Raw genomic sequence first — 26454 nt, forward strand, 5'->3', positions numbered from 1 at the left:
ACTGATAAGATAAGATATTCCTTTATTGTCCACACGTGCGGAAATTTCGTTGATACACTGCAGTAGATCCAGAGGAAAAGGACAGATTATAGGAAGTTTCAAAAAAACACTCTTAATTAAAGAACTCTTATGAACAAAACAAAAAACTCTTATTAACAAAACTCCTCTCATATCTTAATAGGGAATAGAGGGGGGAAAAAATAAAATAAAATAAAATAGATAAATAAAACAAAAAGATAAAGATAAAACTAAGATAATAATAAAATAATAATAAAATAAAATAAAGTAAAAATAGCTAGCATAAGACTAAATAATACTAAACATCTTATTTATATCAGTTGTACGCACACGAATATGGCCTTAATTGCTTGTGAGTACGACAGTAATTGCACATGAATATGACGGTATTGCACATGGTTAAATCAGTATTGCACGTGTTCGGGGCAGTGTTTGTTATAAAGTCTGACAGCAGCAGAAGGAAAGACCTGTGAAACGTCTCCTTCACACAGCGAGGGTGGATCAGTCACTGAAGCTGCTCTCCAGAGTGGACAGAGTGTCCTGCAGGGGACAGAGTGTCCTGCAGGGGGCGAAACTCATGGTCCAGCATAGATGTGAATCTAGCCAGGACCCTTCTGTCCCCCACCTCCTGCACCGAGTCCAGAGCACAGCCCAGGACGGAGCTTTGTCCAGCTTCTTCCTCTCCCTCTCTGTGATGCTGCTGCTCCAGCAGACCACACCGTACATGTACACCGTGATGTAACTGGTATTTATACATGTAGACCCTTCCAGCGGTGACATGAAGCTGTGAGAGCTTTACTGTGAGTGGAAAACGCAGACGAATGTTTCTTGTTTATGAAGTTCGTCAAAAACACGTCCGTTTCCATGAACTTGTGTTTGTTTCTGCTGCGCTAAACGTCTGTAGAGAGACATCAGCCAAAACTACACATAAGAGCCTGGGTCACTCCTGGTAAATGCATTTATCACACTATAAACGCTAAACCTTTAAAATGTCTTTGGTTTAACATTAGGCTAACTGAAAATTCTATATCATGTCAATCCCAAGCTCTATATTATTAGATCTAACAACGAGTAATAACTGACAATATCCAACTTCAATCTCCACGTTCTAAAGTTCACTTATTACTGAAGGATTTGTGGCGTTTGGTTGTTAGCGTGTATACTAATTTCAACGCTATCTACACAAAACTCTTTTACACGTGGTCATATTTTCTAACTCTGCTCTGGTGTTACTCTCGTGTGGTCGAGCGGTTTCCGTCGCCAAAACAGCTGTGATGTTTGTAGGCTAACGCTAACTCTGAGGTTAATGCTAACGCTCCCATTTTAAAATGCATTGGTGCTAACTCCTACAGCTAATGGAAAGCAGCGTTTTGTTTTCAGACACTGGAAGGGTCTTTATAACTTATTCTTTCCTATTTGCAGGGTATTTTATTTACAGAAACAATGACAAGCGGATGAATAAAATAACCGTTAGTTGCAGCGCTTTTATTGTATTCATTTTCAAAACGCATAGGGTTTTCAGATGTGAACATGTTGTGTGCTTGTTTTTCCAGGGATGGTCCACATAAAGCTGAGCGAGAGAGTCACAGCTGGTCTGGACGGAAACCTGTACTTCTCAAACCTCCTGAAGTCCGACTCCAGGTCCGACTACATCTGCCACGCCCAGTACACGGCGGCCATGACGGTTCTGCCCGACACCGCCGTCGCCCTCACCGTCATGGCCAGTGAGTTCATGAACCAGGACTGGACCAGGACTGGACCAGGACTGGACCGGGACTGGACCAGGGCAGGACCAGGACAGGACCAGGACTGAACCTGGACTGAACCAAGACTGAACCAGGACTGACCCAGGACTGGACCAAGACTGGATCAAGACTGAACCAGGACTGGGCCAGAACTGGGCCAAGACTGGGCCAGGACTTGACCTGGACTGGACCAGGACTGGGCCAGGACTTGACCTGGACTGGACCAGGACTGGACCAGGACTTGACCTGGACTGGACCAGGACTGGACCAGGACTGGACCATGACTGGACCAGCACTGAACCTGGACTGGACCAGGACTGAACCAGGACTGAACCTGGACTGAACCAGGACTGAATCTGGACTGAACCTGGACTGGACCTGGACTGGACCAGGACTGACCCAGGACTGGGCCAGGACTGAACCAGGACTGAACCAGGACTGGGCCAGGACTGGGCCAGGACTAGGCCAGGACCAGGACTGAACTGGGCCTGGACCAGGACTGAACCTGGACTGGACCAGGACTGAACCAGGACTGAACCAGGACTGACCCAGGACTGGACCAGGACTGGACCAGAACTGGACCAGGACTGGACCAGGATTGAACCAGGACTGGACCAGGACTGACCCAGGACTGAATCAGGACTGGACCAGGACTTAACCTGGACTGGACTAGGACTGGACTAGTCCAGGTTAAGTCCTGCTCCAGTCCTAGTCCAGTCCAGGTTAAGTCCTGGTCCAGTCTGAACCAGGACTGACCCAGGACTGGACCAGGACTGGACCAGGACTGACCCAGGACTGACCCAGGACTGACCCAGGACTGACCCAGGACTGAACCAGGACTGACCCAGGACTGGACCAGGACTGGACCAGGACTGACCCAGGACTGACCCAGGACTGACCCAGGACTGACCCAGGACTTAAAGGTCAGTGTTGAGTTGTGTTGTACTTTCAGGTAACAGTGTGCTCCACGGCAGAAAGCCCCGCCTCTTCACGCCGTCTGGCCTCCGCAGTTCCGTGCTGGCGCTGAAGGGGAACAGCCTGACCCTCGAGTGCATCCCCAGTGGACTGTGAGTCTCCCAAACCAGTCAAAGATGTCCATGTGAGACGTTTGTGTCATGGTAACAGTGCTGGAAAGAAACTTTTTTTGTGGTGTTTGCAGTGATCTGTTGTGATCATGTGACATTTGGGCGACTCCATCATAGTTATTGATCACGTGACCAGTGTAAAAAGAAATACAAGTCATGATTATTAATGCTGGTGTTTTTTATTTTGCACTTTCGTCTCACATGCAGAGTTTCACAGCGTGAAAAGGAGGAATCCTGAAAGTGACCTGAGGTTGTCCGGGTCGTCATGAATCATGTAGTTAGCAGGAAGCCTCATGTAGAGGACGTCTCCCTCCTCCATCTGGATGATCCTGGCATTTGAATAATTTGCCTGATGGGAATAAATACCCCTGTTTAAAAGTAACCTCTCCTGGTTGTGGTACATCCATATGGCGGTGCTGGTATTAATATTGTATTTGAAAGCATTGAAGGTGAAGTAGTACACGCCTTTGACGGGAGCAGTGAAGACGCCTGTCACTGAGTTATAACCTTGGCCCATGTTGTAGAAGACCTTTTCATAGATCAGAGTAGTCTCCACGTTGAAAGGCCCCATGGCCCCACGGTCTGTGAGTCCGACAGAGAAGGCCACTTTGGGCTCCAGTTTGGCCTCCATCGTGGACACTCTGGACTCTGCTTCTGACAACTGTGACCTCAGGACCTCCAGCTCAGACCCATGCTGCTGCTGGGTGGACTTCAGTTCCTCTTGAGTGGACTTCAGTTCCTCTTGAGTGGACTTCAGTTCCTCTTGAGTGGACTTCAGTTCCTCTTGAGTGGACTTCAGTTCCTCTTGAGTGGACTTCAGTTCCTCTTGAGTGGACTTCAGTTCCTCTTGAGTGGACTTCAGTTCCTCTTGAGTGGACTTCAGGTCTTCTTGAGTGGACTTCAGGTCTTCTTGAGTGGACTTCAGTTCTTCTTGAGTGGACTTCAGGTCTTCTTGAGTGGACTTCAGTTCTTCTTGAGTGGACTTTAGAAGTACGTCGTGTTCAGTCAGTTCGCCCCTCAGTATTTGCATTCCCAGACGCTGCTCGATCACCATGTCTCTCAGCTCCTTCAGCTCAGACAACAAGTAACTGAATATGTCTTTGCTTTGCTGCTCTTCCTTCTCATTTTCCTGAAAGCCGCCTGACCTTTGAGGCTTTTGGTCGACCTCTTGCTCAGATCTCTCAAAGAGAAACAGCAGCAGCACGAGCAACGCCGAGCTCTTCATTTTGAGTTGTGTAGTGTCCGTCGGATCAGAAGGCTTTATATAATATGAGATAGTGTGAGAGTGAAGCTGGTGATCGGAGCTACAAACCTGTAAATGATTGAACACGGCGTCGCTTCACAGTCATTTGCCGCTGTTTGTGGGTCTGATTGGCTTTTATCCAAGCGCAGATGGTAACGTTCATCTGGCGTGCAGCAGATCCACTCTCAGGGCCCAGTATTTGGAACGACTGGAGGAGGTGAAGGTCGAAGCGTGAGCCGGAGTCGTGTGCCGCTCTTCTCAAAGCAAAATTAAACAAAAGCAATATCGTTACAGTGCCTCTGGTTCACGCTCACCTTTTTCAAACAATTCCTATGCTCTTTAAACGCTGCTTACATCAAGGACGCGCAGCAAATTGTCGCATTCTTTCGTTTAGTCGAGTCTTTGTTGATCTTTATATGTCGACTAATTGTTTGAATAGTATTTATATGAAGAAGTGGATGACTCAAACCTCACAGACGATCAAGGACGGGACGGATATTGTAATAAACATCAGTTGTTAAAAACGACATTCGGATTAGAACCAGACCGTACTCATCCTCGGATCCTCTGAGATCCATAAAAATATTGTATAAATTGTATTTCTGACGCCCATAAAATTTATTTGATTTATTTGTTTTATAGCCCAATGCAGCTTTTCTTTTTTTATTTGTTGTAATATACACACAATAAAAACAAGAATAAGAATAATAAAACAAAAATAAACAATGACAAATAAAATGAAGGCACAGTAAACACAGTCAAGTCCCATTTAGTCCAAAGTTGATCAAATTTGTCCATTTCCAAACTTAATCCGAACTTAATGTCAGATCTGAGCCGGACGCCGGTCAGACTTTGCCGAATGTGCAGATTCGTTGACGTCGGTTTATGATTCATATCTCCCTAATAACCGGGCCGGTCCACGTCAAACAAAAACTGGCACAAAGCTCGACGTAAATAAAATAAATAAAATGGCAGCGTTTTTAAACCAGTTGTAAGGACTTTAAAATGTCCGTGGAGCCGATCACGAACGAATAAAGACTTGTGTTCAACGTTTGGATCCTGAAGTTTAGAGATTTAGTTGAAAAAAAGCGATTCTCCCTTTACATATAGGCTCCGCCCTCTAGACTATACGTTCACGACATAGTATCATTGTCTCATGAATACTCGCCTTTTTAAATATACATTTCTTCTGAGAGTGTCTTCAAAAACCCTTCACTTTTAAAAAAAAAAACTTAGAACATGTTCAATCATTGACCATTTCACTTGATGGCGTTTTCTCACAACCTGTTTATTTAAGACTGATTATATTCACTTTGAGTCATCGGGAAACTCTTCAAATACATGTGTTTTGCAAAATTAACTATTTCACAACGTCATGCTGATATTATAGTCCTGAAAATACGGTATTGAGGATAGAAAAGTTTCCTCAAGATTGTGTAGAGTAAAAAACAAAAGTCAGGCTCTGATGTCATCTTCATGGGCCAGAACCGCCTGGATTTGTCATGATTTGTGATATTCTGAGGTGAAATCACAGCATGTTCCTCTTCTGTTCCTGAGTTTAGACCGACTCCAAAAGTGGAATGGACCAAGAAGGACGGGCGCCTGGAGGACACGTCTGCGGAAGTGTCCAATCAGGGCCGCTGGCTGCACTTTGAGAGCGTGGAGCAGAGCGACGACGGAGAGTACCAGTGTCGAGCGCACAACGAGCACGGAGACACCAGCCACGCCTACACCGTCACCGTGGAAGGTACTGGGACTGGACCGAGGACTGGACCGGGGCTGGACCAGGGCTGGACCGGGGCTGGACCGGGACTGGACCTGGACTGGACCGGGACTGAGGCAGGACTGGACTGGGACTGGACCGATTGCTGGACCGGGACTGGACTGGGACTGGACCAGGACTGTGGCGGGACTGGACCAGGACTGGACCTGGACTGGACCGGGGCTGGACCGATTGCTGGACCGGGACTGGACCGGGACTGAGGCAGGACTGGACCGGGACTGGACCAGGACTGGACCAGGGCTGGACCGAGGACTGGACCGAGGACTAGACCGAGGGCTGGACCGGGACTTGACCGGGACCGAGGCAGGACTAGACCGGGACTGGATCGAGACTGGACTGAGAACTGGACCGAGGGCTGGACCGAGACTGGACTGAGACTGGACCGGGACTGGACCGAGACTGGACTGGCACTGGAGCGGGGCTGAGGCAGGACAGAACCGGGGCTAGACCGGGACTAAACCAGGACTAAACCGGGACTCTCTTAGGACTCACTCAGGACTCTCTCAGGACTCTCTCAGGACTCTCTCAGGACTCTCTCAGGACTCTCTCAGGACTCTCTTAGGACTCACTCAGGACTCTCTCAGGACTCTCTCAGGACTCTCTTAGGACTCTCTCAGGACTCTCTCAGGACTCTCTCAGGACTCTCTTAGGACTCACTCAGGACTCTCTCAGGACTCTCTCAGGACTCTCTCAGGACTCTCTCAGGACTCTCTCAGGACTCTCTTAGGACTCACTCAGGACTCTCTCAGGACTCTCTCAGGACTCTCTTAGGACTCTCTCAGGACTCTCTCAGGACTCTCTCAGGACTCTCTTAGGACTCACTCAGGACTCTCTCAGGACTCTCTCAGGACTCTCTCAGGACTCTCTCAGGACTCTCTCAGGACTCTCTTAGGACTCACTCAGGACTCTCTCAGGACTCTCTCAGGACTCTCTCAGGACTCTCTCAGGACTCTCTCAGGACTCTCTTAGGACTCTCTCAGGACTCTCTCAGGACTCTCTCAGGACTCTCTTAGGACTCACTCAGGACTCACTCAGGACTCTCTCAGGACTCACTCAGGACTCTCTCAGGACTCTCTCAGGACTCTCTCAGGACTCTCTCAGGACTCACTCAGGACTCTCTCAGGACTCTCTCAGGACTCTCTCAGGACTCTCTCAGGACTCTCTCAGGACTCACTCAGCAGTAGAAACATGTTTGAAGTGTGTTAAATGTGTTGTGTAGCGCCTCCGTTCTGGGTGAAGGAGCCTCAGGACCTGATGTACGCCCCTGGGGAGAGCGTCCGTCTGGACTGTCAGGCTGAGGGCTTCCCGACCCCGACCATCACGTGGAGCATGAACGGACTCCCGCTGTCAGGTGAACCGCACCACGCAACGGGACACACCTTCCCACGATGCACTGCTCCGCGCTGGTCACTAGGGTCAGCATAGTCCAGGACACATTGGGAGAGCGTCAGACACGACTGACCTGAGCTTGATCTGTAAAAACATCTCCATCTCAGACCAACAGCTAAAGAATCCAGTCTGTTTGATGTTTAATGTGAGATCCATGTGAAATAAAGCGTGTATGATAATTATTAGTCCATAAACTGGTGCATTTCAGACAAATTTGAGCAAATGAAAATCCACTGCTCGTCACAGTCTAATATCACTATCGTACAATCTAATATCACTATCGTCACAGTCTAATATCACTATCGTACAGTCTAATATCACTATCGTCACAGTCTAATATCACTATCGTCACAGTCTAATATCACTATCGTCACAGTCTAATATCACTATCGTCACAGTCTAATATCACTATCGTTACAGTCTAATATCACTATCGTTACAGTCTAATATCACTATCGTTACAGTCTAACTATCGTCACAGTCTAATATCACTATCGTTACAGTCTAACTATCGTCACAGTCTAATATCACTATCGTTACAGTCTAACTATCGTCACAGTCTAATACCACTATCGTCACAGTCTAATATCACTATCGTTACAGTCTAATATCACTATCGTCACAGTCTAATATCACTATCGTTACAGTCTAACTATCGTCACAGTCTAATACCACTATCGTCACAGTCTAATATCACTATCGTCACAGTCTAATATCACTATCGTCACAGTCTAATATCACTATCGTCACAGTCTAATATCACTATCGTCACCGTCTAATATCACTATCTTCACAGTCTAATATCACTATCGTCACAGTCTAATATCACTATCGTTACAGTCTAATATCACTATCTTCACAGTCTAATATCACTATCGTTACAGTCTAATATCACTATCTTCACAGTCTAATATCACTATCGTCACAGTCTAATATCACTATCGTTACAGTCTAATATCACTATCGTCACAGTCTAATATCACTATCTTCACAGTCTAATATCACTATCTTCACAGTCTAATATCACTATCGTCACAGTCTAATATCACTATCGTCACAGTCTAATATCACTATCGTTACAGTCTAATATCACTATCTTCACAGTCTAATATCACTATCGTCACAGTCTAATATCACTATCGTTACAGTCTAATATCACTATCGTCACAGTCTAATATCACTATCGTCACAGTCTAATATCACTATCATCACAGTCTAATATCACTATCGTTACAGTCTAACTATCATCACAGTCTAATATCACTATCGTTACAGTCTAATATCACTGTCGTTACAGTCTAACTATCGTCACAGTCTAATATCACTATCGTTACACTCTAATATCACTATCGTCACAGTCTAATATCACTATCGTCACAGTCTAATATCACTATCTTCACAGTCTAATATCACTATCGTTACAGTCTAATATCACTATCTTCACAGTCTAATATCACTGTCGTTACAGTCTAACTATCGTCACAGTCTAATATCACTATCGTTACACTCTAATATCACTATCGTCACAGTCTAATATCACTATCGTCACAGTCTAATATCACTATCTTCACAGTCTAATATCACTATCGTTACAGTCTAATATCACTGTCGTTACAGTCTAACTATCGTCACAGTCTAATATCACTATCGTCACAGTCTAATATCACTATCATCACAGTCTAATATCACTATCTTCACAGTCTAATATCACTATCTTCACAGTCTAATATCACTATCATCACAGTCTAATATCACTATCTTCACAGTCTAATATCACTATCGTCACAGTCTAATATCACTATCGTTACAGTCTAATATCACTATCTTCACAGTCTAATATCACTATCGTCACAGTCTAATATCACTATCGTCACAGTCTAATATCACTATCTTCACAGTCTAATATCACTATCGTTACAGTCTAATATCACTATCGTCACAGTCTAATATCACTATCTTCACAGTCTAATATCACTATCGTTACAGTCTAATATCACTATCGTCACAGTCTAATATCACTATCTTCACAGTCTAATATCACTATCGTCACAGTCTAATATCACTATCTTCACAGTCTAATATCACTATCGTTACAGTCTAATATCACTATCGTCACAGTCTAATATCACTATCGTCACAGTCTAATATCACTATCTTAACAGTCTAATATCACTATCGTCATAGTCTAATATCACTATCGTCACAGTCTAATATCACTATCTTCACAGTCTAATATCACTATCGTCACAGTCTAATATCACTATCGTCACAGTCTAATATCACTATCGTTACAGTCTAATAAGATAAGATAAGATAAGATATTCCTTTATTGTCCCACATGGGGAAATTTCATTGGTGCAACGCAGGTAGATACAGAGGTAGATACAGAAGAACAGAACAGATCACTTATATCACTATCGTCACAGTCTAATATCACCATCGTAACAGTCTAATATCACTATCGTCACAGTCTAATATCACTATCTTCACAGTCTAATATCACTATCGTCACAGTCTAATATCACTATCGTTACAGTCAAATACCACTATCGTTACAGTCTAACTATCGTCACAGTCTAATATCACTATCGTTACAGTCTAATATCACTATCGTCACAGTCTAATATCACTATCGTTACAGTCTAACTATCGTCACAGTCTAATATCACTATCGTCACAGTCTAATATCACTATCGTCACAGTCTAATATCACTATCGTCACGGTCTAATATCACTATCGTCACAGTCTAATATCACTATCGTTACAGTCTAATATCACTATCATCACAGTCTAATATCACTATCGTCAGTCTAATATCACTATCTTCACAGTCTAATATCACTATCGTTACAGTCAAATACCACTATCGTTACGGTCTAATATCACTATCGTTACAGTCTAACTATCGTCACAGTCTAATATCACTATCGGTACAGTCTAATATCACTATCATCACAGTCTAATATCACTATCGTCACAGTCTAATATCACTATCGTTACAGTCTAATATCACTATCATCACAGTCTAATATCACTATCGTCACAGTCTAATATCACTATCGTCACAGTCTAATATCACTATCGTTACACTCTAATATCACTATCATCACAGTCTAATATCACTATCGTCACAGTCTAATATCACTATCTTCACAGTCTAATATCACTATCATTACAGTCTAATATCACTATCGTTACAGTCTAATATCACTATCGTTACAGTCTAATATCACTATCTTCACAGTCTAATATCACTATCGTCACAGTCTAATATCACTATCGTCACGGTCTAATATCACTATCGTCACCGTCTAATATCACTATCGTTACAGTCTAATATCACTATCGTCACAGTCTAATATCACTATCGTCACAGTCTAATATCACTATCTTCACAGTCTAATATCACTATCGTTACAGTCAAATACCACTATCGTTACAGTCTAATATCACTATCTATACAGTCAAATACCACTATCGTTACAGTCTAACTATCGTCACAGTCTAATATCACTATCGTTACAGTCAAATACCACTATCGTTACAGTCTAACTATCGTCACAGTCTAATATCACTATCGTTACAGTCTAATATCACTATCGTTACAGTCTAATACCACTATTGTCACAGTCTAATATCACTATCGTAACAGTCTAATATCACTATCATCACAGTCTAATATCACTATCGTCACAGTCTAATATCACTATCGTCACAGTCTAATATCACTATCGTTACAGTCTAACTATCGTCACAGTCTAATATCACTATCGTTACAGTCTAATATCACTATCGTCACAGTCTAATATCACTATCGTTACAGTCTAACTATCGTCACAGTCTAATATCACTATCGTTACAGTCTAATATCACTATCGTCACAGTCTAATATCACTATCGTCACAGTCTAATATCACTATCGTCACAGTCTAATATCACTATCGTTACAGTCTAATATCACTATCGTTACAGTCTAATATCACTATCGTCACAGTCTAATATCACTATCGTTACAGTCTAACTATCGTCACAGTCTAATATCACTATCGTTACAGTCTAATATCACTATCGTTACAGTCTAACTATCGTCACAGTCTAATACCACTATTGTCACAGTCTAATATCACTATCGTCACAGTCTAATATCACTATCGTCACAGTCTAATATCACTATCGTCACAGTCTAATGTCACTATCGTCACCGTCGTTACAGTCTAATATTACTTTGAAGAGGAGTTGTGTCACCTGTGTCTGTCATGACGCCGCTTTAGATCAGTTTACAACAAACTAACGGTTACGCTGCAGTTGAATACAACGTACCAGAAAAAAGCGTAATACGTAAAACATCTTGCACTCTCGACTCTGTCACTTCAGACCCATGAATAAATACTATGTCACAGAAACACAATAGTCCCTCTTACCCTGGTGTGATTTCCGTCCCGCAGAAGTGGACGCGGACCCTCGGCGCAGCGTGTCGGGCGGCGTTCTGAAGCTGATGGACGTGGAGGTCTCGGACACGGCCGTTTACCAGTGCGAGGCCAAGAACAAACACGGCTCCGCCCTCCTCAACACCTACATCAACGTTGTGGGTAAGAACCGGGAACGCTTCAGGTTCAGTGTTTTCATGGTGTAACGGGCAAATGACTCCTTCCTAATTGGAAAACGATATTCAGATGATGTTGTGTCAATCCAATCTTTAAATGTATTCATTATCAGACAAATGTGAAATGTCTGTATTTCAAGGTCTTTAATCTGATCTTTTTGTATCATTTTTTAAAATTAATTATGCACTCAACATTCAACATTTTGCAAATCTTCAAAACAACAAACACGATAATATCTTCAGACCTTGGAGTGACGTTTCCGCTGGGTGTTCCAGTCGTCAAGTAAAAGTAAAACTATGAACAGTTCCTGGACAGTAAAGACAATATAAGTTATCTGGACATTGTTGTTATAGTCACAGGTTCTAAATGAAGGTCATCAACATTAAATAAGAGACCATAAGAGAGCGTTTGTATCTGCAGAAGCTCAGCGTACACCATCACGAGGCTCAAAACGGTTCAGTAAGTGCGCTGTTAGCATGCTAGCTGTTATTAGCTTCACGGTACAGCCCCTTGAACTCAGCTGAGCTTCTCCATGACTAAACCCATCGCTCCACCAGGACTTGACCGTGACCAAACCCATCGCTCCACGAGGACTTGACCGTGACCAAACCCATCGCTCCACCAGGACTTGACCGTGACCAAACCCATCGCTCCACCAGGACTTGACCGTGACCAAACCCATCGCTCCACCAGGACTTGACCGTGACTAAACCCATCGCTCCACCAGGACTTGACCGTGACTAAACCCATCGCTCCACCAGGACTTGACCGTGACTAAACCCATCGCTCCACCAGGACTTGACCGTGACTAAACCCATCGCTCCACCAGGACTTGACCGTGACTAAACCCATCGCTCCACCAGGACTTGACCGTGACTAAACCCATCGCTCCACCAGGACTTGACCGTGACTAAACCCATCGCTCCACGAGGACTTGACCGTGACTAAACCCATCGCTCCACCAGGACTTGACCATGACTTGACCATGACTAAACCCATCACTCCACCAGGACTTGACCATGACTTGTGTGGTGTTTCAGAGCTCCCGGCGCAGATCCTGACTCCTGACGAGCTTCAGTACAGAGTCACAGAGGAAGGAGACATCACTCTGCAGTGTGAAGCCTTCGGCTCCCCACAACCGCACGTCACATGGTACAGAACGCAACCACACGTCACATGGTACAGAACGCAACCACATGTCACATGGTACAGAACACAACCACATGTCACATGGTACAGAACACAACCACATGTCACATGGTACAGAACGCAACCACAAGTCACATGGTACAGAACGCAACCACATGTCACATGGTACAGAACGCAACCACATGTCACATGGTACAGAACACAACCACATGTCACATGGTACAGAACGCAACCACAAGTCACATGGTACAGAACGCAACCGCACGTCACATGGTACAGAACACAACCGCACGTCACATGGTACAGAACACAACCGCACGTCACATGGTACAGAACACAACTGCACAACCGCACGTCACAGAGTGAAGCTGCTGTGAGCATTGACTGTATTCACACTAATGTGACACAATGACTCGTTTGAGTCAGGACATGAAGAGTTTGTCTCTAAGATCAGCTTAAACTATAAAAGCAGTGATCTCATGTTGAGTTTGAGCATAAACATGTTTCATGTCAGAAATCATATCAACAGTCCATGTTCCTGCTAATGCTAATGCTAATGCTAATGCATGACTCAGTCTTTCACCTGCTGCAGATTTGTGAAACTGTTCACATGGAACTATTACTAGGCTGTATAAAGCTATTTCTTGTGGATTTATAGTTTACATCATGTTTGACCCTGAGTTTGACCCTGATTTAAATCCAAACCAGGTCTGGACCATGATGGAATCAGGACTAAACTGGATGAAAGGAGTATTTCTTAAAGTCTGTGGTTGTGTGTTCCAGGGACAAACAGGGCGCGGCTCCTCTCCTGTCTCACTCTCACGTGTCTCTTCTGACCGACGGGACGCTGGAGGTGTTCAACGTGAGCCGGGACGACAGTGGACTTTACACCTGCTCAGTGCAGGAGAGCAACATCAGCATCAGCGCTCGCCTGGAGGTCTACGGTGCGTCTGACCCTGCGCCGCACGGTCCAGAGAAAACACACTTCACAAAATCACGACATCTCCAAGTGTGAACGACGGCGCCCCCTGTCTGTAGACGCTCCTCCTGCAGGACAAACCACACAACCCTTTTCGTTGTTGGTTGATCTAATCTCCGTGTCGCCGTTGTCTTTCGTGTCTCTTCAGAGCGGAGCGCGATCTTGACCGGTCCAGAGAGCGTCCGAGCGGTCAGAGGCTCCACGGCGCTGCTCCACTGCGAGGCGTTCACTGACCCTCGCCTCAAACACGACCGGCAGATCGTCTGGAGGAAAAACGGGCTCAAGATCCAGGAGTCCTCCTCAGACGACAAGTACGCCCACCCAATACTGCCTTCCATTCCAACTCGTGCAAGCTTACACTCGGTGTCGGTTTGGATCATTTTTGTGTGTGATTATTTGACCTGGATTTGATCTTTCTTTGATTTATTTGCGATTCAGTTTCGTAGAACATAACAATACGTTAAAGTCGCTGCACTTGAACATTTTTAGGTATTTGCAGCAGTCCAAACTTAACCCTCACTTTCTCACGTGATCGGAGCACGTTTCACAAGTAGTATCACGATAGAGCTAGTGACGACAGCTAGCATGCTAACAGCGCACTTCCTGTTTGTCAGAGAATAAAACGCTGTATAATTGGACGCAGACGACATGCAGTGGTTTCATTTTTACCTTAAGAGCTGCTTTTACAACATATCTGTACTACATAGAGATGTTCAGTTAGTCTGTGCTCTGGCGTGTCGCAGGTTCACCGTGTTCGAGAACGGCACACTGAGAGTGAGCGGCGTGACCACGGACGACAGCGCGGTCTACGGCTGCGAGGTCATCACCGGCCTGGACCACGCCCAGGCCAGCGGCGCCATTAGCGTCGTGGGTTCGTACACACTTTGTCGTTAAACATGCCTCCCAGACTTTAGGCGGACGACGGGGCGACGGACGACCTTCAAACCGTCTTATTCTAACATCGTTGTGCCCGCAGCGCCTCCGGACCCTCCCACCGACCTGTCCCTGTCCGAGGCCGACGCCCACACGACCGTGACCCTGGGCTGGACGCCGGGGTTCGACCACAACAGCGCCATCACAGGTACGGCGCGTGAAGTCACGCTTGGACGTTCATCGGCCGCGCCGCGCTTATGTTTTAGCCACAGCTGTCCCGGGGCACGTGGAGTTTGCCGCCCGTGGCCTAGCGGACAGCACGTTTGCCCGCAGTGTGTCGACCATTAGCTGCGTGTCGTTCCCCATTTCTCGCTGCGCTGTCCGGACCGATGACGAGCGTGTAGAGTCGTGAAAGGTTCACAAACTCTTGAGAATCCATCTTTGTTGTGATTGGTCCTGAAGCTCCAGTGGTGCACAGACTGGACCAATCACAGCGCAGCAAGTACTTCTGCGCATTCTGGCAGAAAAACTGACTCGAGTACTCGTTCTGCAGTTGTGGCCCCTTTACGCAGACGCTTGACGTTAATATTACGAGGTTTTTAGATTGTTTTGTGACCTCATTGCCGCTTGCGATTACACTTGAGCGACCCGTCGGATGAACAGCGCGCCGGTGTGTGCAGAGTTCATCGTGGAGGCCCGCGAGGAGCAGCACGCGCCCAGGTCCCGGTGGAGGTGGGAGGAGCTGAGGCGGGTCCCCGGCGACGTTGCGGAGGTGGAGCTGAAGCTGCGCCCGTTCTGCACCTACAGCTTCCGGGTGACCGCCGTGAACGACCTGGGCCGGGGCGAGGTCAGCCAGAACTCGCCGGAACACAGCACGCCGCCCGCAAGTGAGACCCCGCCTTTTTTCAATGTGCTTTTGCGTTTGTGCAATCCAGCTCACGATTACAATGATCAAAATGTGACTACGATCAGGATAAAGATGGAATCGCAAGCTCGTTCCTGCGACAATCTGTCATTTTGGTCAAATCGACACATCGTGATTCAGAAAGTCTGTTTTAAATGTGTCAAAATGTAAACAGACCATAAAATGAACCAAAAAAGTGCAGAAATATGGCTTTAACCTTCTGCTTTCTGGTCTAATTTTAGCATATTTCCAAAACAACAATTGTATCGTGATCAAATTACTCGTTACAGCTCTACTTGTAGTTCCACTTGTTGGTCTTGTAAAACTTTTAGATGATTGAGAAGTTTGTGAATTTAAAAGCAGTCTTTGCAGTAACACCTGAATCTTTTCTAAATGCCTTGTTTGTTTGTTTGTTTGTTTGTTTGTTTGTTTGTTTGTTTGTTTGTTTGTTTGCAGTTCCCAGCGGTAACCCGACCGGCGTCCGCAGTGACTCCACGGAGCCGGGGACCCTGGTCATCACGTGGGATGTGAGTGACCAGAACTGCAGCTGTTCATCCTCTTTTGTCTGCGGAGAGTTTATTTTAGCCTGATGCGATGGACGAGAAGAACGGCCACTGGAGATTTAAATATAAACTGACAAACTGACAAACTAAACCGGACAAACCGAGTGTAAAACTGACCCAGGACGAACGGGAGGAATAAAGCATCACATGGTTTGAAATACAGAGGAACTAATACTATTATACTTCTATTAGGACGCGTTCACACACATCGTTACTTGGTCCTAACTTGAACTCATTTTAGACCTGGTTTAGTCCTGGTTTAGTCCTGGTTTAGTCCTGGTTCATTCCTGGTTCATTCCTGGTTTAGACCTGGTTTAGTCCTGGTTTAGTCATGTTCTAGTCCTGTTCTAGTCCTGGTTCAGTCCTGGTTTAGTCCTGGTTTAGTCCTGGTCTAGTCCTGGTTCATTCCTGGTTTAGTCCTGGTTCAGACCTGGTTCAGTCCTGGTTTAGTCCTGGTTTAGTCCTGGTCTAGTCCTGGTTCATTCCTGGTTTAGTCCTGGTTTAGTCCTGGTTCAGACCTGGTTTAGTCCTGGTTTAGTCCTGGTTTAGTCCTGGTTTAGTCCTGGTTTAGTCCTGGTTCATTCCTGGTTTAGTCCTGGTCTAGTCCTGGTTCATTCCTGGTTTAGTCCTGGTCTAGTCCTGGTTCATTCCTGGTTTAGTCCTGGTTTAGTCCTGGTCTAGTCCTGGTTTAGTCCTGGTCTAGTCCTGGTTCATTCCTGGTTTAGTCCTGGTCTAGTCCTGGTTCATTCCTGGTTTAGTCCTGGTTTAGTCCTGGTCTAGTCCTGGTTTAGTCCTGGTTTAGTCCTGGTCTAGTCCTGGTTCATTCCTGGTTTAGTCCTGGTCTAGTCCTGGTTTAGTCCTGGTTTAGTCCTGGTTTAGTCCTGGTTTAGTCCTGGTTTAGTCCTGGTTTAGTCCTGGTCTAGTCCTGGTTCATTCCTGGTTTAGTCCTGGTCTAGTCCTGGTTTAGTCCTGGTCTAGTCCTGGTTTAGTCCTGGTTTAGTCCTGGTTTAGTCCTGGTTTAGTCCTGGTCTAGTCCTGGTTCATTCCTGGTTTAGTCCTGGTTTAGTCCTGGTTTAGTCCTGGTTTTGTCCTGGTTTAGTCCTGGTCTAATCCTGGTTTAGACGCCTCGCGTCGTCACCCGCTCATTATCTGTAGATGTTCTTGCTTTGCCCACAATGTTCCACAGTACGGCATGAAACTCATCCATCTCCGTGGAGACGAGCGGGTCATAACTCTTCTTCTGCTGAGCCTCACCCTTTCCCCGCTTTGCCCCGGTGCAGGAGATGGAGAAGCGCCTCCATAACGGCCAGGGCTTCATGTACAAGGTGTGGTGGCGCGAGGCGGGCAAGAAGGACCAGCGCTGGAACAACAACTCCACCAGCGCGCCGCCGTTCGTGGTGACGGGCTCCGGCACCTACACGCCGTTCGAGATCAAAGTCCAGGCCGTCAACGCCATCGGGGACGGGCCCGAGCCGGAGGGCGAGATCGGGCACTCTGGAGAGGACGGTGAGGGATAGAAACGCACTACACACAGGTCAAATCACCTGGATCAGGGAGGTGACATTTGTGTGTGGCCCGTGTGTGCACTCCGGGGCCCGTGTGTGCACTCCGGGGCCCGCCCGTGTGTGCACTCCGGGGCCCACGTGTGCACTCCGGGGCCCGCGTGTGCACTCCGAGGCCCGCGTGTGCACTCCGGGGCCCGCGTGTGCACTCCGGGGCCCGTTTGTGCACTCCGGGGCCCGGTGTGTGCACTCCGGGGCCTGTGTGTGCACTCCGGGGCCCGTGTGTGCACTCCGGGGCCCCGTGTGTGCACTCCGAGGCCTGTGTGTGCACTCCGGGGCCTGTGTGTGCACTCCGAGGCCCGGTGTGTGCACTCCGGGGCCCGTGTGCGCACTCCGAGGCCCCGTGTATGCACTCCGGGGCCCGTGTGTGCACTCTGAGGCCTGTGTGTGCACTCCGAGGCCCCGTGTGTGCACTCCGGGGCCTGTGTGTGCACTCCGAGGCTCCGTGTGTGCACTCCGGGGCCTGTGTGTGCACTCCGGGGCCCGTGTGTGCACTCCGAGGCCCGGTGTGTGCACTCTGGGGCTCGTGTGCGCACTCCGAGGCCCTGTGTGTGCACTCCGGGGCCCGTGTGTGCACTCTGAGGCCTGTGTGTGCACTCCGAGGCCTGTGTGTGCACTCTGGGGCCTGTGTGTGCACTCCGGGGCCCCGTGTGTGCACTCTGAGGCCTGTGTGTGCACTTTGGGGCCCGTGTGTGCACTCCGAGGCCCACATGTGCACTCCGAGGCCCGTATGTGCACTCAGGGGGCCGTGTGTGCACTCCGAGGCCCGTGTGCACTCCGAGGCCCGGTGTGTGCACTCTGGGGCTCGTGTGCGCACTCCGAGGCCCTGTGTGTGCACTCCGGGGCCCGTGTGTGCACTCTGAGGCCTGTGTGTGCACTCCGAGGCCTGTGTGTGCACTCTGGGGCCCGTGTGTGCACTCCGAGGCCCACATGTGCACTCCGAGGCCCGTATGTGCACTCAGGGGGCCGTGTGTGCACTCCGAGGCCCGTGTGTGCACTCCGAGGCCCGTGTGTGCACTCCGAGGCCCGTGTGTGCACTCCGAGGCCCGTGTGTGCACTCCGGGGCCCTCGTGTGCACTCCGGGGCCCGCATGTGTCACAGTTTACAAGACGGGGCCCTCCATCTTAAAACTTTCATCGTTCCTCTGCAGATACATTTCCAGCGTGTATGTTTTGTTGGTATTCAGACCCTCTGCTCCACAGTGCCCCTGGAGGCCCCCGGTGGAGTCGCGGTCACAGTGATGAACAGCACAGTGCGAGTGAAGTGGAACGAGGCCCAGAACGTGCGCGGCCTGTTGCTGGGATACAAGGTGAAGCTTTCTCTGAGCACTCTTCTACTCAAGTCTTTCTCTCAAGCTGTGTTTATGTGTTTATTCACGTTTATGCCATTTTGATTCTCCTGCATTTAAGACGTGAATGTACGTTTTCCCTCTGCTCTGGATTTTCTTAACCTTTGACGTGCTGTAGACTTTTTCTGGCACAAATCCTCGGCTCGTGATCTTCAGCGTTCCATATTCGAGGCCAGACAGACTCTAAAACGCGTGAGAAAAGACATTATTTAGCAAAGACAGTGACATTATTCAATCCAAATGTCAAAAGAGGATAAACTATTTCTCATTTTCATCTGTAATGCACTTTATATTTACATTTTATCTCTCTCGAAGCCTCAGTCGCCACATTTCAACCTTCATTTGGATCATCTATGACTGGTTTGTTTATTATAACTGCATAGATTTTTTTTTTTTTTATGAAAGGACAAACCCATTTACAACTTTAAATATCATACTTTCTAAATCCAGTATGTTGTATTTGTGGTTTATGTTTAAATAGTCATAAACGGATCCTTTCTTCACAGATCTACATTCAGAGGCTGGGTCCCAAAGCAGAGCGCCGCCGCAGGTCGCTGGGAGAACTGCAGTTTGAGGCGATGCAGCAGCAGCAGGAGGAGGAGGCGGGGCAGGAGGCGGGGCAGGAGGCGGAGCAGGAGGAGGAGAATGAGAGGGTGGTGGAGGTGCGAGGCATGCAGACCTCAGAGGAGATCTCCGGCCTGAAGCTTTACTCTCTTTACAAACTCTCCATCGCCGCGTTCAACGGCAAAGGTCAAGGGCCGCGCTCCGACCTGCACTACTTCGAGACGCCTGAAGGGGGTGAGCGCGCGGCCGGCGGCGAGGACGTTTAAATAAAGGTTTAATAAACCTTTATTTAAACAGGAAAAAACACTCTGAGATTGGTCCTGAAAGCATTTTATAAAGTGTTACCTCTGATAGTGCCATGTTTAAAATCCTTCAATTCTACAAACAAGTATTAAATGTTAAGAGTAATGGCCTCAAATTTTATTATTTATAATTATTTGTATTAAAAATATTTATTGTAGATCCACTCGTGTAAGTCTGTATTTGTATATTGCATTAAAATATTAGAAATTAGTGTTTTTTAAATTACATTTAATTTCAAAAAGCATTAAAAGAGGGTTTTTTTTCCAATCAAAGCTGGATTTACCCTAAAATAAAATTGTTGTAAAAGATTAAAACAATACAATATTTAAAAGCACAAACAATCTCCATAAAATTCTTACTCTTTTTTTTAGACAAACAAACACACAAACAAACACACAGACAAACAAACAGACACACAAACAAACAAACAGACAAACAAACAGACACACAAACAAACAGACAAACAAACAGACACACAAACAAACAAACAGACAAACAAACAAACAGACACACAAACAAACAGACACACAAACAAACAGACACACAAACAAACAAACAGACGCACAAACAAACGGGTTAGTTTTTTATTTTGTTATTAATAAAGTTGTATTTCATAAAGTTGTTCACAAACTTGAGGATTAGTCCCATGTTTGACGGTGAAAATGAAAGAACATTAGAAATACCACAGTTTGGTCTCAGTAAGTGTGAGTGATTGTTAAATCGTGGTGTGTTTTTTTTCTCACAAAAGTGCTAACATTACATATAATAAAATCTTGATCTTGTCCTGGTGTCCTCAGCTCCTGGTCCTCCTGCATCGCTCACGTCTGAAAGCCCCACAGACACGTCCCTCTTTCTGATCTGGAGCCCTCCTGTGGAGCCCAACGGCGTTCTGCTGGGCTACATCCTGCAGTACAAACAGGGTAAGAATACTCTCAAACTCACAAACGCTTATAGTCACGCGCTCAGAACTCACGCATGACTAAAACACAGTCAACACCGTTATATTTACTACGAAATGCTGCAACCAGACTGTAAACAAGAGCCAGAAATTGACCTTCTTGAGCTCATTTTAACCTTGTTCTCTCGCCAAAACCTCACCTGGAGTTTAGCGTTGTGTAAGTCCTCTTTCTCTGAGCCTCAGAAAACACTCTGTTCCATAGTTTCGTCTCCCGGGCTGTGTTTGAGTCCATAACTCATCACCATTGTGTCCGGGCAAGCTAGCTTTTGTTTATCTCCTCTTTTTATTGTCCCACTGCAGCCAGTAGACGGAGCGCTAACGTCATTGCTGTCGTTTGGAACGCCTGACTGATATGAAGTCATGTGGTTATTTAAAGTTCTAAAATATGAGATGTCAAAGTACAAGAGTTTAAAGGACAATAACACAATACAATAATACAATACACATATTTATAACGCTTGCACTTTTTGTTTGTGTGTTGTTCATGTGTTGTTCATGTGTTGTTCATGTGTTGTTCATGTGTTGTTCATGTGTTGTTCATGTGTTGTCCATGTGTTGTTCATGTGTTGTCCATGTGTTGTTCATGTGTTGTTCATGTGTTGTTCATGTGTTGTCCATGTGTTGTTCATGTGTTGTCCATGTGTTGTTCATGTGTTGTCCATTTGTTGTTCATGTGTTGTTCATGTGTTGTCCATTTGTTGTTCATGTGTTGTTCATGTGTTGTCCATTTGTTGTTCATGTGTTGTTCATGTGTTGTCCATTTGTTGTTCATGTGTTGTCCATGTGTTGTCCATTTGTTGTTCATGTGTTGTCCATGTGTTGTCCATTTGTTGTTCATGTGTTGTCCATTTGTTGTTCAGTTGTTGTTCATGTGTTGTCCATTTGTTGTTCATGTGTTGTTCATGTGTTGTCCATTTGTTGTTCATGTGTTGTTCATGTGTTGTCCATTTGTTGTTCATGTGTTGTCCATTTGTTGTTCAGTTGTTGTTCATGTGTTGTCCATTTGTTGTTCATGTGTTGTTCATGTGTTGTCCATTTGTTGTTCATGTGTTGTTCATGTGTTGTCCATTTGTTGTTCATGTGTTGTCCATTTGTTGTTCAGTTGTTGTTCATGTGTTGTCCATTTGTTGTTCATGTGTTGTTCATGTGTTGTCCATTTGTTGTTCATGTGTTGTCCATTTGTTGTCCATTTGTTGTTCATGTGTTGTCCGTGTGTTGTTCATCTGTTGTTGGTGTGTTGTCCATGTGTTGTTCGTGCGTTGTCCGTGCGTTGTCCGTGTGTTGTCCGTGTGCTGTCCGTGTGTTGTCCGTGTGTTGTTTATGTGTTGTCCATGTGTTGTTCATATGTTGTTCATGTGTTGTCCGTGTGTTGTTCGTGCGTTGTCCGTGTGTTGTCTGTGTGTTGTCCATGTGTTGTTCGTGCGTTGTCCGTGTGTTGTCCGTGTGTTGTCCATGTGTTGTTCGTGCGTTGTCCGTGTGTTGTCCGTGTGTTGTCCGTGTGTTGTCCATGTGTTGTTCGTGTGTTGTTCGTGCGTTGTCCGTGTGTTGTCCGTGTGTTGTCCATGTGTTGTTCATGTGTTGTTCATGCGTTATCCGTGTGTTGTCTGTGTGTTGTCCATGTGTTGTTTGTGTGTTGTGTTGTTCATATGTTGTTCATGTGTTGTTCATGTATTTGTCCCACAATGGGAAAATTCAAGTGTTACAACACAGAGTACGAACAGAAGTATAATAATGAAAAACAGATAACTAATTAAAAAAAAACTCATATACTTGTTTGTGTGTTGTTCATGTGTTGTTGTTGTTGTGCTGCAGAGGAGGGCAGGGACCTGGAGTACGTGCGCATCGACGACCGCAGCACCACTCGCATAGAGCTGCAGCCTCTGAACTCCAGCTCGTATTACCTGTTTTACGTGAGGGCCCGCACGGCCGCAGGAGACGGGCCGGCGACCACGCTCCGGGCCGCCACGCAGCTGGACGGAGGTGAGCCGAGCGGGCCACGCCCTGTGGGGCAGGGCTGTAGCGGTTTAGAGTCCATGTGACCGGTCAGACGGCACATTTCACCAAAACGCACTGAACACATTTATATTTAAGGTTTGACTAAACGTTTGTCCCAGTTTGACCGTTTGTGTAAAGTTTATAATTGTACTTCCTGGTTGGACGTGAGCACAAATATGACACAGATAGGTGATTCCACAGCTGTTACCATAGCAACCAGACTGTAAACAAGAGCCAAACCCCACATAAACGACACAACAGTTCTGATCTGACACACAATAACACCATAAAACACCTTTATTTAGTCCAACCATGGTTTAAACTGTCTCTGTGTCGCACACTGATGACATCACAGAGGGACTCAGCTCCACTTCCTGTCATTTTAAACTCTTAACAGAAGTAAAACTGTGATATACACCATCAAACTAAGTCAGAATTAGAAAAAGCATAAGAAACGTCATGTGGACTTTAAGTAAAAGTACAGATACTTATGTCTGAGGGTCACATATGGCCCCCGAGCCACTCTTGTATGCACTGTATCAACAAATGTTCAGATAATATGAGAGGTTTTGGAAATTAAATACTTGGGCTACAATAATTAATCAACCAATCATGTAAAATAATAACTGTCATATTCTGATCATTGTAATCATTATCTGTACTATACAAACTCTACGTGTAAAAAAAAAACGTATATAACTAAAAAAGTGGCATAGTTAAATCCAAAATGTCAAAAATGAACTAACTATTTTAGATTTGTAGCCATACTACACTTTATTAGTAATTACTCTGTCTAGAAGATTTGTTATTTGCAGTAAATAGTCTCGTGACTCTGATTGGCTGATCCAGATCGTCTTCAGACCAATGAATGAATCACCTTCTGTGCTCTTGTTTTCCAGTTCCTCCATCAAACGTCACCATGTTCTTCGGAGACACGTACCTGAACCTGAGCTGGGTCCCGGGGCCCCGAGACCGAAACCACGGCTTCCACATCAACTACCTGCGAAAGAGCGGTGCGGACCCTTATGTCACATCACGCTCATGTCACATCACGCTCATGTCACATCACGCTTATGTCACATCACGCTTATGTCACATCACGCTTATGTCACATCACGCTCATGTCACATCACGCTTATGTCACATCACGCTTATGTCACATCACGCTTATGTCACATCACGCTTATGTCACATCACGCTTATGTCACATCACGCCGCACTATTATGTTCATAAACGCCTCAACATACCCGAGTCAGCGTGAACATCCTGCCACTTTGAGTCTGATCGGTCCAGAGAACGACTATCAAAATAAAACTATGATTATTTATAGTCGATTGGTCATGATCCAAGGGCCCGTGACAGGTTTTTACGGTTTTCTAATTTTGACTTTATTTGTTGTATTTATACCTGTCGTACATATACATGATAGTTTTACACCGATCAAGCAGGTATTTGTGGACAAAACGTAGACAAATGAATGAAAATTTGTTGAAAATGACATTCCAGTCAACGTTTATGCAGAATTTACACAAAGAAACAACTTTTTTTGACTCTCTAAGCATTAATTCAACAAAATAAAGTCGCTCTCATGTATTTCTATTCGTCAAATAAAAACAATGTGTTTGCTGGGTAATTTCCTAATGTGATGTCATCAAGTACAAACAGGAAGTGAAATTATAAACCTAAAAATGTGCTATTCTGATATGTTTTTAAAAAATATTTTTTAACTAAATTCAAAATATATTTATCTTGCAAATTAGTTCAACGAGTCGTTCGACCTGTGGGGGGCGCTGTAAGCCTTGTTCACTAGATTATTTTTTTCAACCTGATTTACCTCCCAGAGTTCAGGAGGCGTGGCTCGGTGTAATTGTCGAGTCGCAGCTGAAAACCTCCAGTTGTGAAGTTCCAACAACTTTAGCTCAGCCAATCAGAGCAGCCGACAGTGAAGGGTCCGTTCCCTTCAGTGTGCGGCTGGTCCTGATGAGTGTGCGTAGGTGGTCAGTCCCCCGTCTGATCCTCTGGTGTGTCATCGTTTGGCAGCTGGAGAAACGTGGCAAGAGTCCGAGCAGGTCAACTCCACCCAGGGCTTCTACGCGCTGATGGGACTCGAACCGGGGACCACGTACCACCTGCGCATCCTGCACCACAACAACACGCAGTGGGAGCAGATCGTGCAGACCAAAGGACCAGGTCAGTACAGAGGGGGACGCACGGCTACAGGAGCGCAAAAGTAAAGACAAAGCAGTAATCACACTGGACCTTTGTCACTGGTCACTGGTCACTGGTCACTGGGCACTAGAAACTAGACCCTGGACACTGTACACTGGACCCTGGACACTGGACCCTGGACACTGGACACTGTACACTGGACACTGTACACTGGACACTGTACGCTGTACACTGATCACTGTACACTGTACACTGTACACTGATCACTGATCACTGTACACTAGACCCTGGACACTACAATGATCACTGGACACTGGACACTGTACTCTGATCACTGGACACTGGACACTGTACATTGATCACTGGACACTGTACACTGGACCCTGGACACAGTACACTGGACTCTGTAAACTATACACTGGACCCTGGACACTGTAATCTGATCACTGGACCCTGGACACTGTACACTGATCACTGGACACTGTACATTGATCACTGGACACTGTACACTGGACCCTGGACAATTTGCACTGGACTCTGTGCACTGTAATCTGATCACTGGACCCTGGACACTGTAATCTGATCACTGGACCCTGGACACTGTAATCTGATCACTGGACCCTGGACACTGGACCCTTTTCACTGGACCCTGGTCACTGGACACTGGACACTGTACACTGGACTCTGTACACTGATCACTGGACCCTGGACACTGGACACTTGTCACTGGACCCTGGTCACTGGACCCTGGTCACTGGACACTGCACACTGTACTCTGTACACTGGACACTGGACCCTGGACACTGTAATCTGATCACTGGACACTGGACACTGGTCACTGGAAATATCTGTAGTCCGGCCTGTTTTCTGACCCTTGCGTGTGTTTCAGAGCTGTCGGAAATGCCTGGCGGGTTCGCGACCCAGGGCTGGTTCATCGGGCTCATCAGCGCCATCTGCCTCCTGCTGCTGATCCTGCTCATCCTCTGCCTGGTCAAGCGCCGTAAAGGAGGGAAGTACGCAGGTGCGGTCAGAAACACTTTAATCTGCCTTTTCAAGAGTCTGGGTCACTTCAGTCGAGCGGCTTCTTTTCAGTCAAGCGGCTTCTTTTCAGTCGAGCGGCTTCTCTTCAGTCGAGCGGCTTCTCCTCAGTCGAGTGGCTTCTCTTAAATCGAGCGGATTCTCTTCAGTCGAGCGGCTTCTCTTAAATCGAGCGGCTTC

The 26454-nt window shown here is 46.1% G+C and overlaps 2 protein-coding genes across 2 annotated transcripts in view; one reads left to right on the forward strand and one right to left on the reverse strand.

The window, feature by feature from the left end:
• Nucleotides 1–26454, forward strand: part of LOC140363557 (neural cell adhesion molecule L1.1-like) — a 46996-nt gene that overhangs the window by 7484 nt on the left and 13058 nt on the right. The window contains exons 6-25 of the mRNA XM_072450188.1: nucleotides 1572–1742; nucleotides 2716–2830; nucleotides 5654–5838; nucleotides 7094–7225; nucleotides 11710–11853; nucleotides 12909–13020; nucleotides 13801–13961; nucleotides 14145–14307; nucleotides 14740–14867; nucleotides 14973–15077; nucleotides 15550–15756; nucleotides 16230–16300; nucleotides 17617–17842; nucleotides 19101–19207; nucleotides 19753–20044; nucleotides 20911–21033; nucleotides 22884–23051; nucleotides 23966–24079; nucleotides 25108–25257; nucleotides 26126–26257. Coding sequence (XP_072306289.1) covers nucleotides 1572–1742; nucleotides 2716–2830; nucleotides 5654–5838; nucleotides 7094–7225; nucleotides 11710–11853; nucleotides 12909–13020; nucleotides 13801–13961; nucleotides 14145–14307; nucleotides 14740–14867; nucleotides 14973–15077; nucleotides 15550–15756; nucleotides 16230–16300; nucleotides 17617–17842; nucleotides 19101–19207; nucleotides 19753–20044; nucleotides 20911–21033; nucleotides 22884–23051; nucleotides 23966–24079; nucleotides 25108–25257; nucleotides 26126–26257 — 3006 coding nt within the window. The remainder of the gene's footprint in view (nucleotides 1–1571; nucleotides 1743–2715; nucleotides 2831–5653; nucleotides 5839–7093; nucleotides 7226–11709; nucleotides 11854–12908; nucleotides 13021–13800; nucleotides 13962–14144; nucleotides 14308–14739; nucleotides 14868–14972; nucleotides 15078–15549; nucleotides 15757–16229; nucleotides 16301–17616; nucleotides 17843–19100; nucleotides 19208–19752; nucleotides 20045–20910; nucleotides 21034–22883; nucleotides 23052–23965; nucleotides 24080–25107; nucleotides 25258–26125; nucleotides 26258–26454) is intronic.
• LOC140362536 (uncharacterized) lies at nucleotides 3060–4079 on the reverse strand. Its single transcript, XM_072448623.1, has one exon. The coding sequence runs from the start codon at nucleotides 4071–4073 to the stop codon at nucleotides 3060–3062; it is 1014 nt and encodes a 337-aa protein (XP_072304724.1). The 5' UTR covers nucleotides 4074–4079.

Source organism: Eucyclogobius newberryi, unplaced genomic scaffold (assembly GCF_026437365.1).
Source record: "Eucyclogobius newberryi isolate DKJ021-1_F unplaced genomic scaffold, fEucNew1.0.hap1 SCAF_17, whole genome shotgun sequence".
NCBI lineage: Eukaryota > Metazoa > Chordata > Actinopteri > Gobiiformes > Gobiidae > Eucyclogobius > Eucyclogobius newberryi.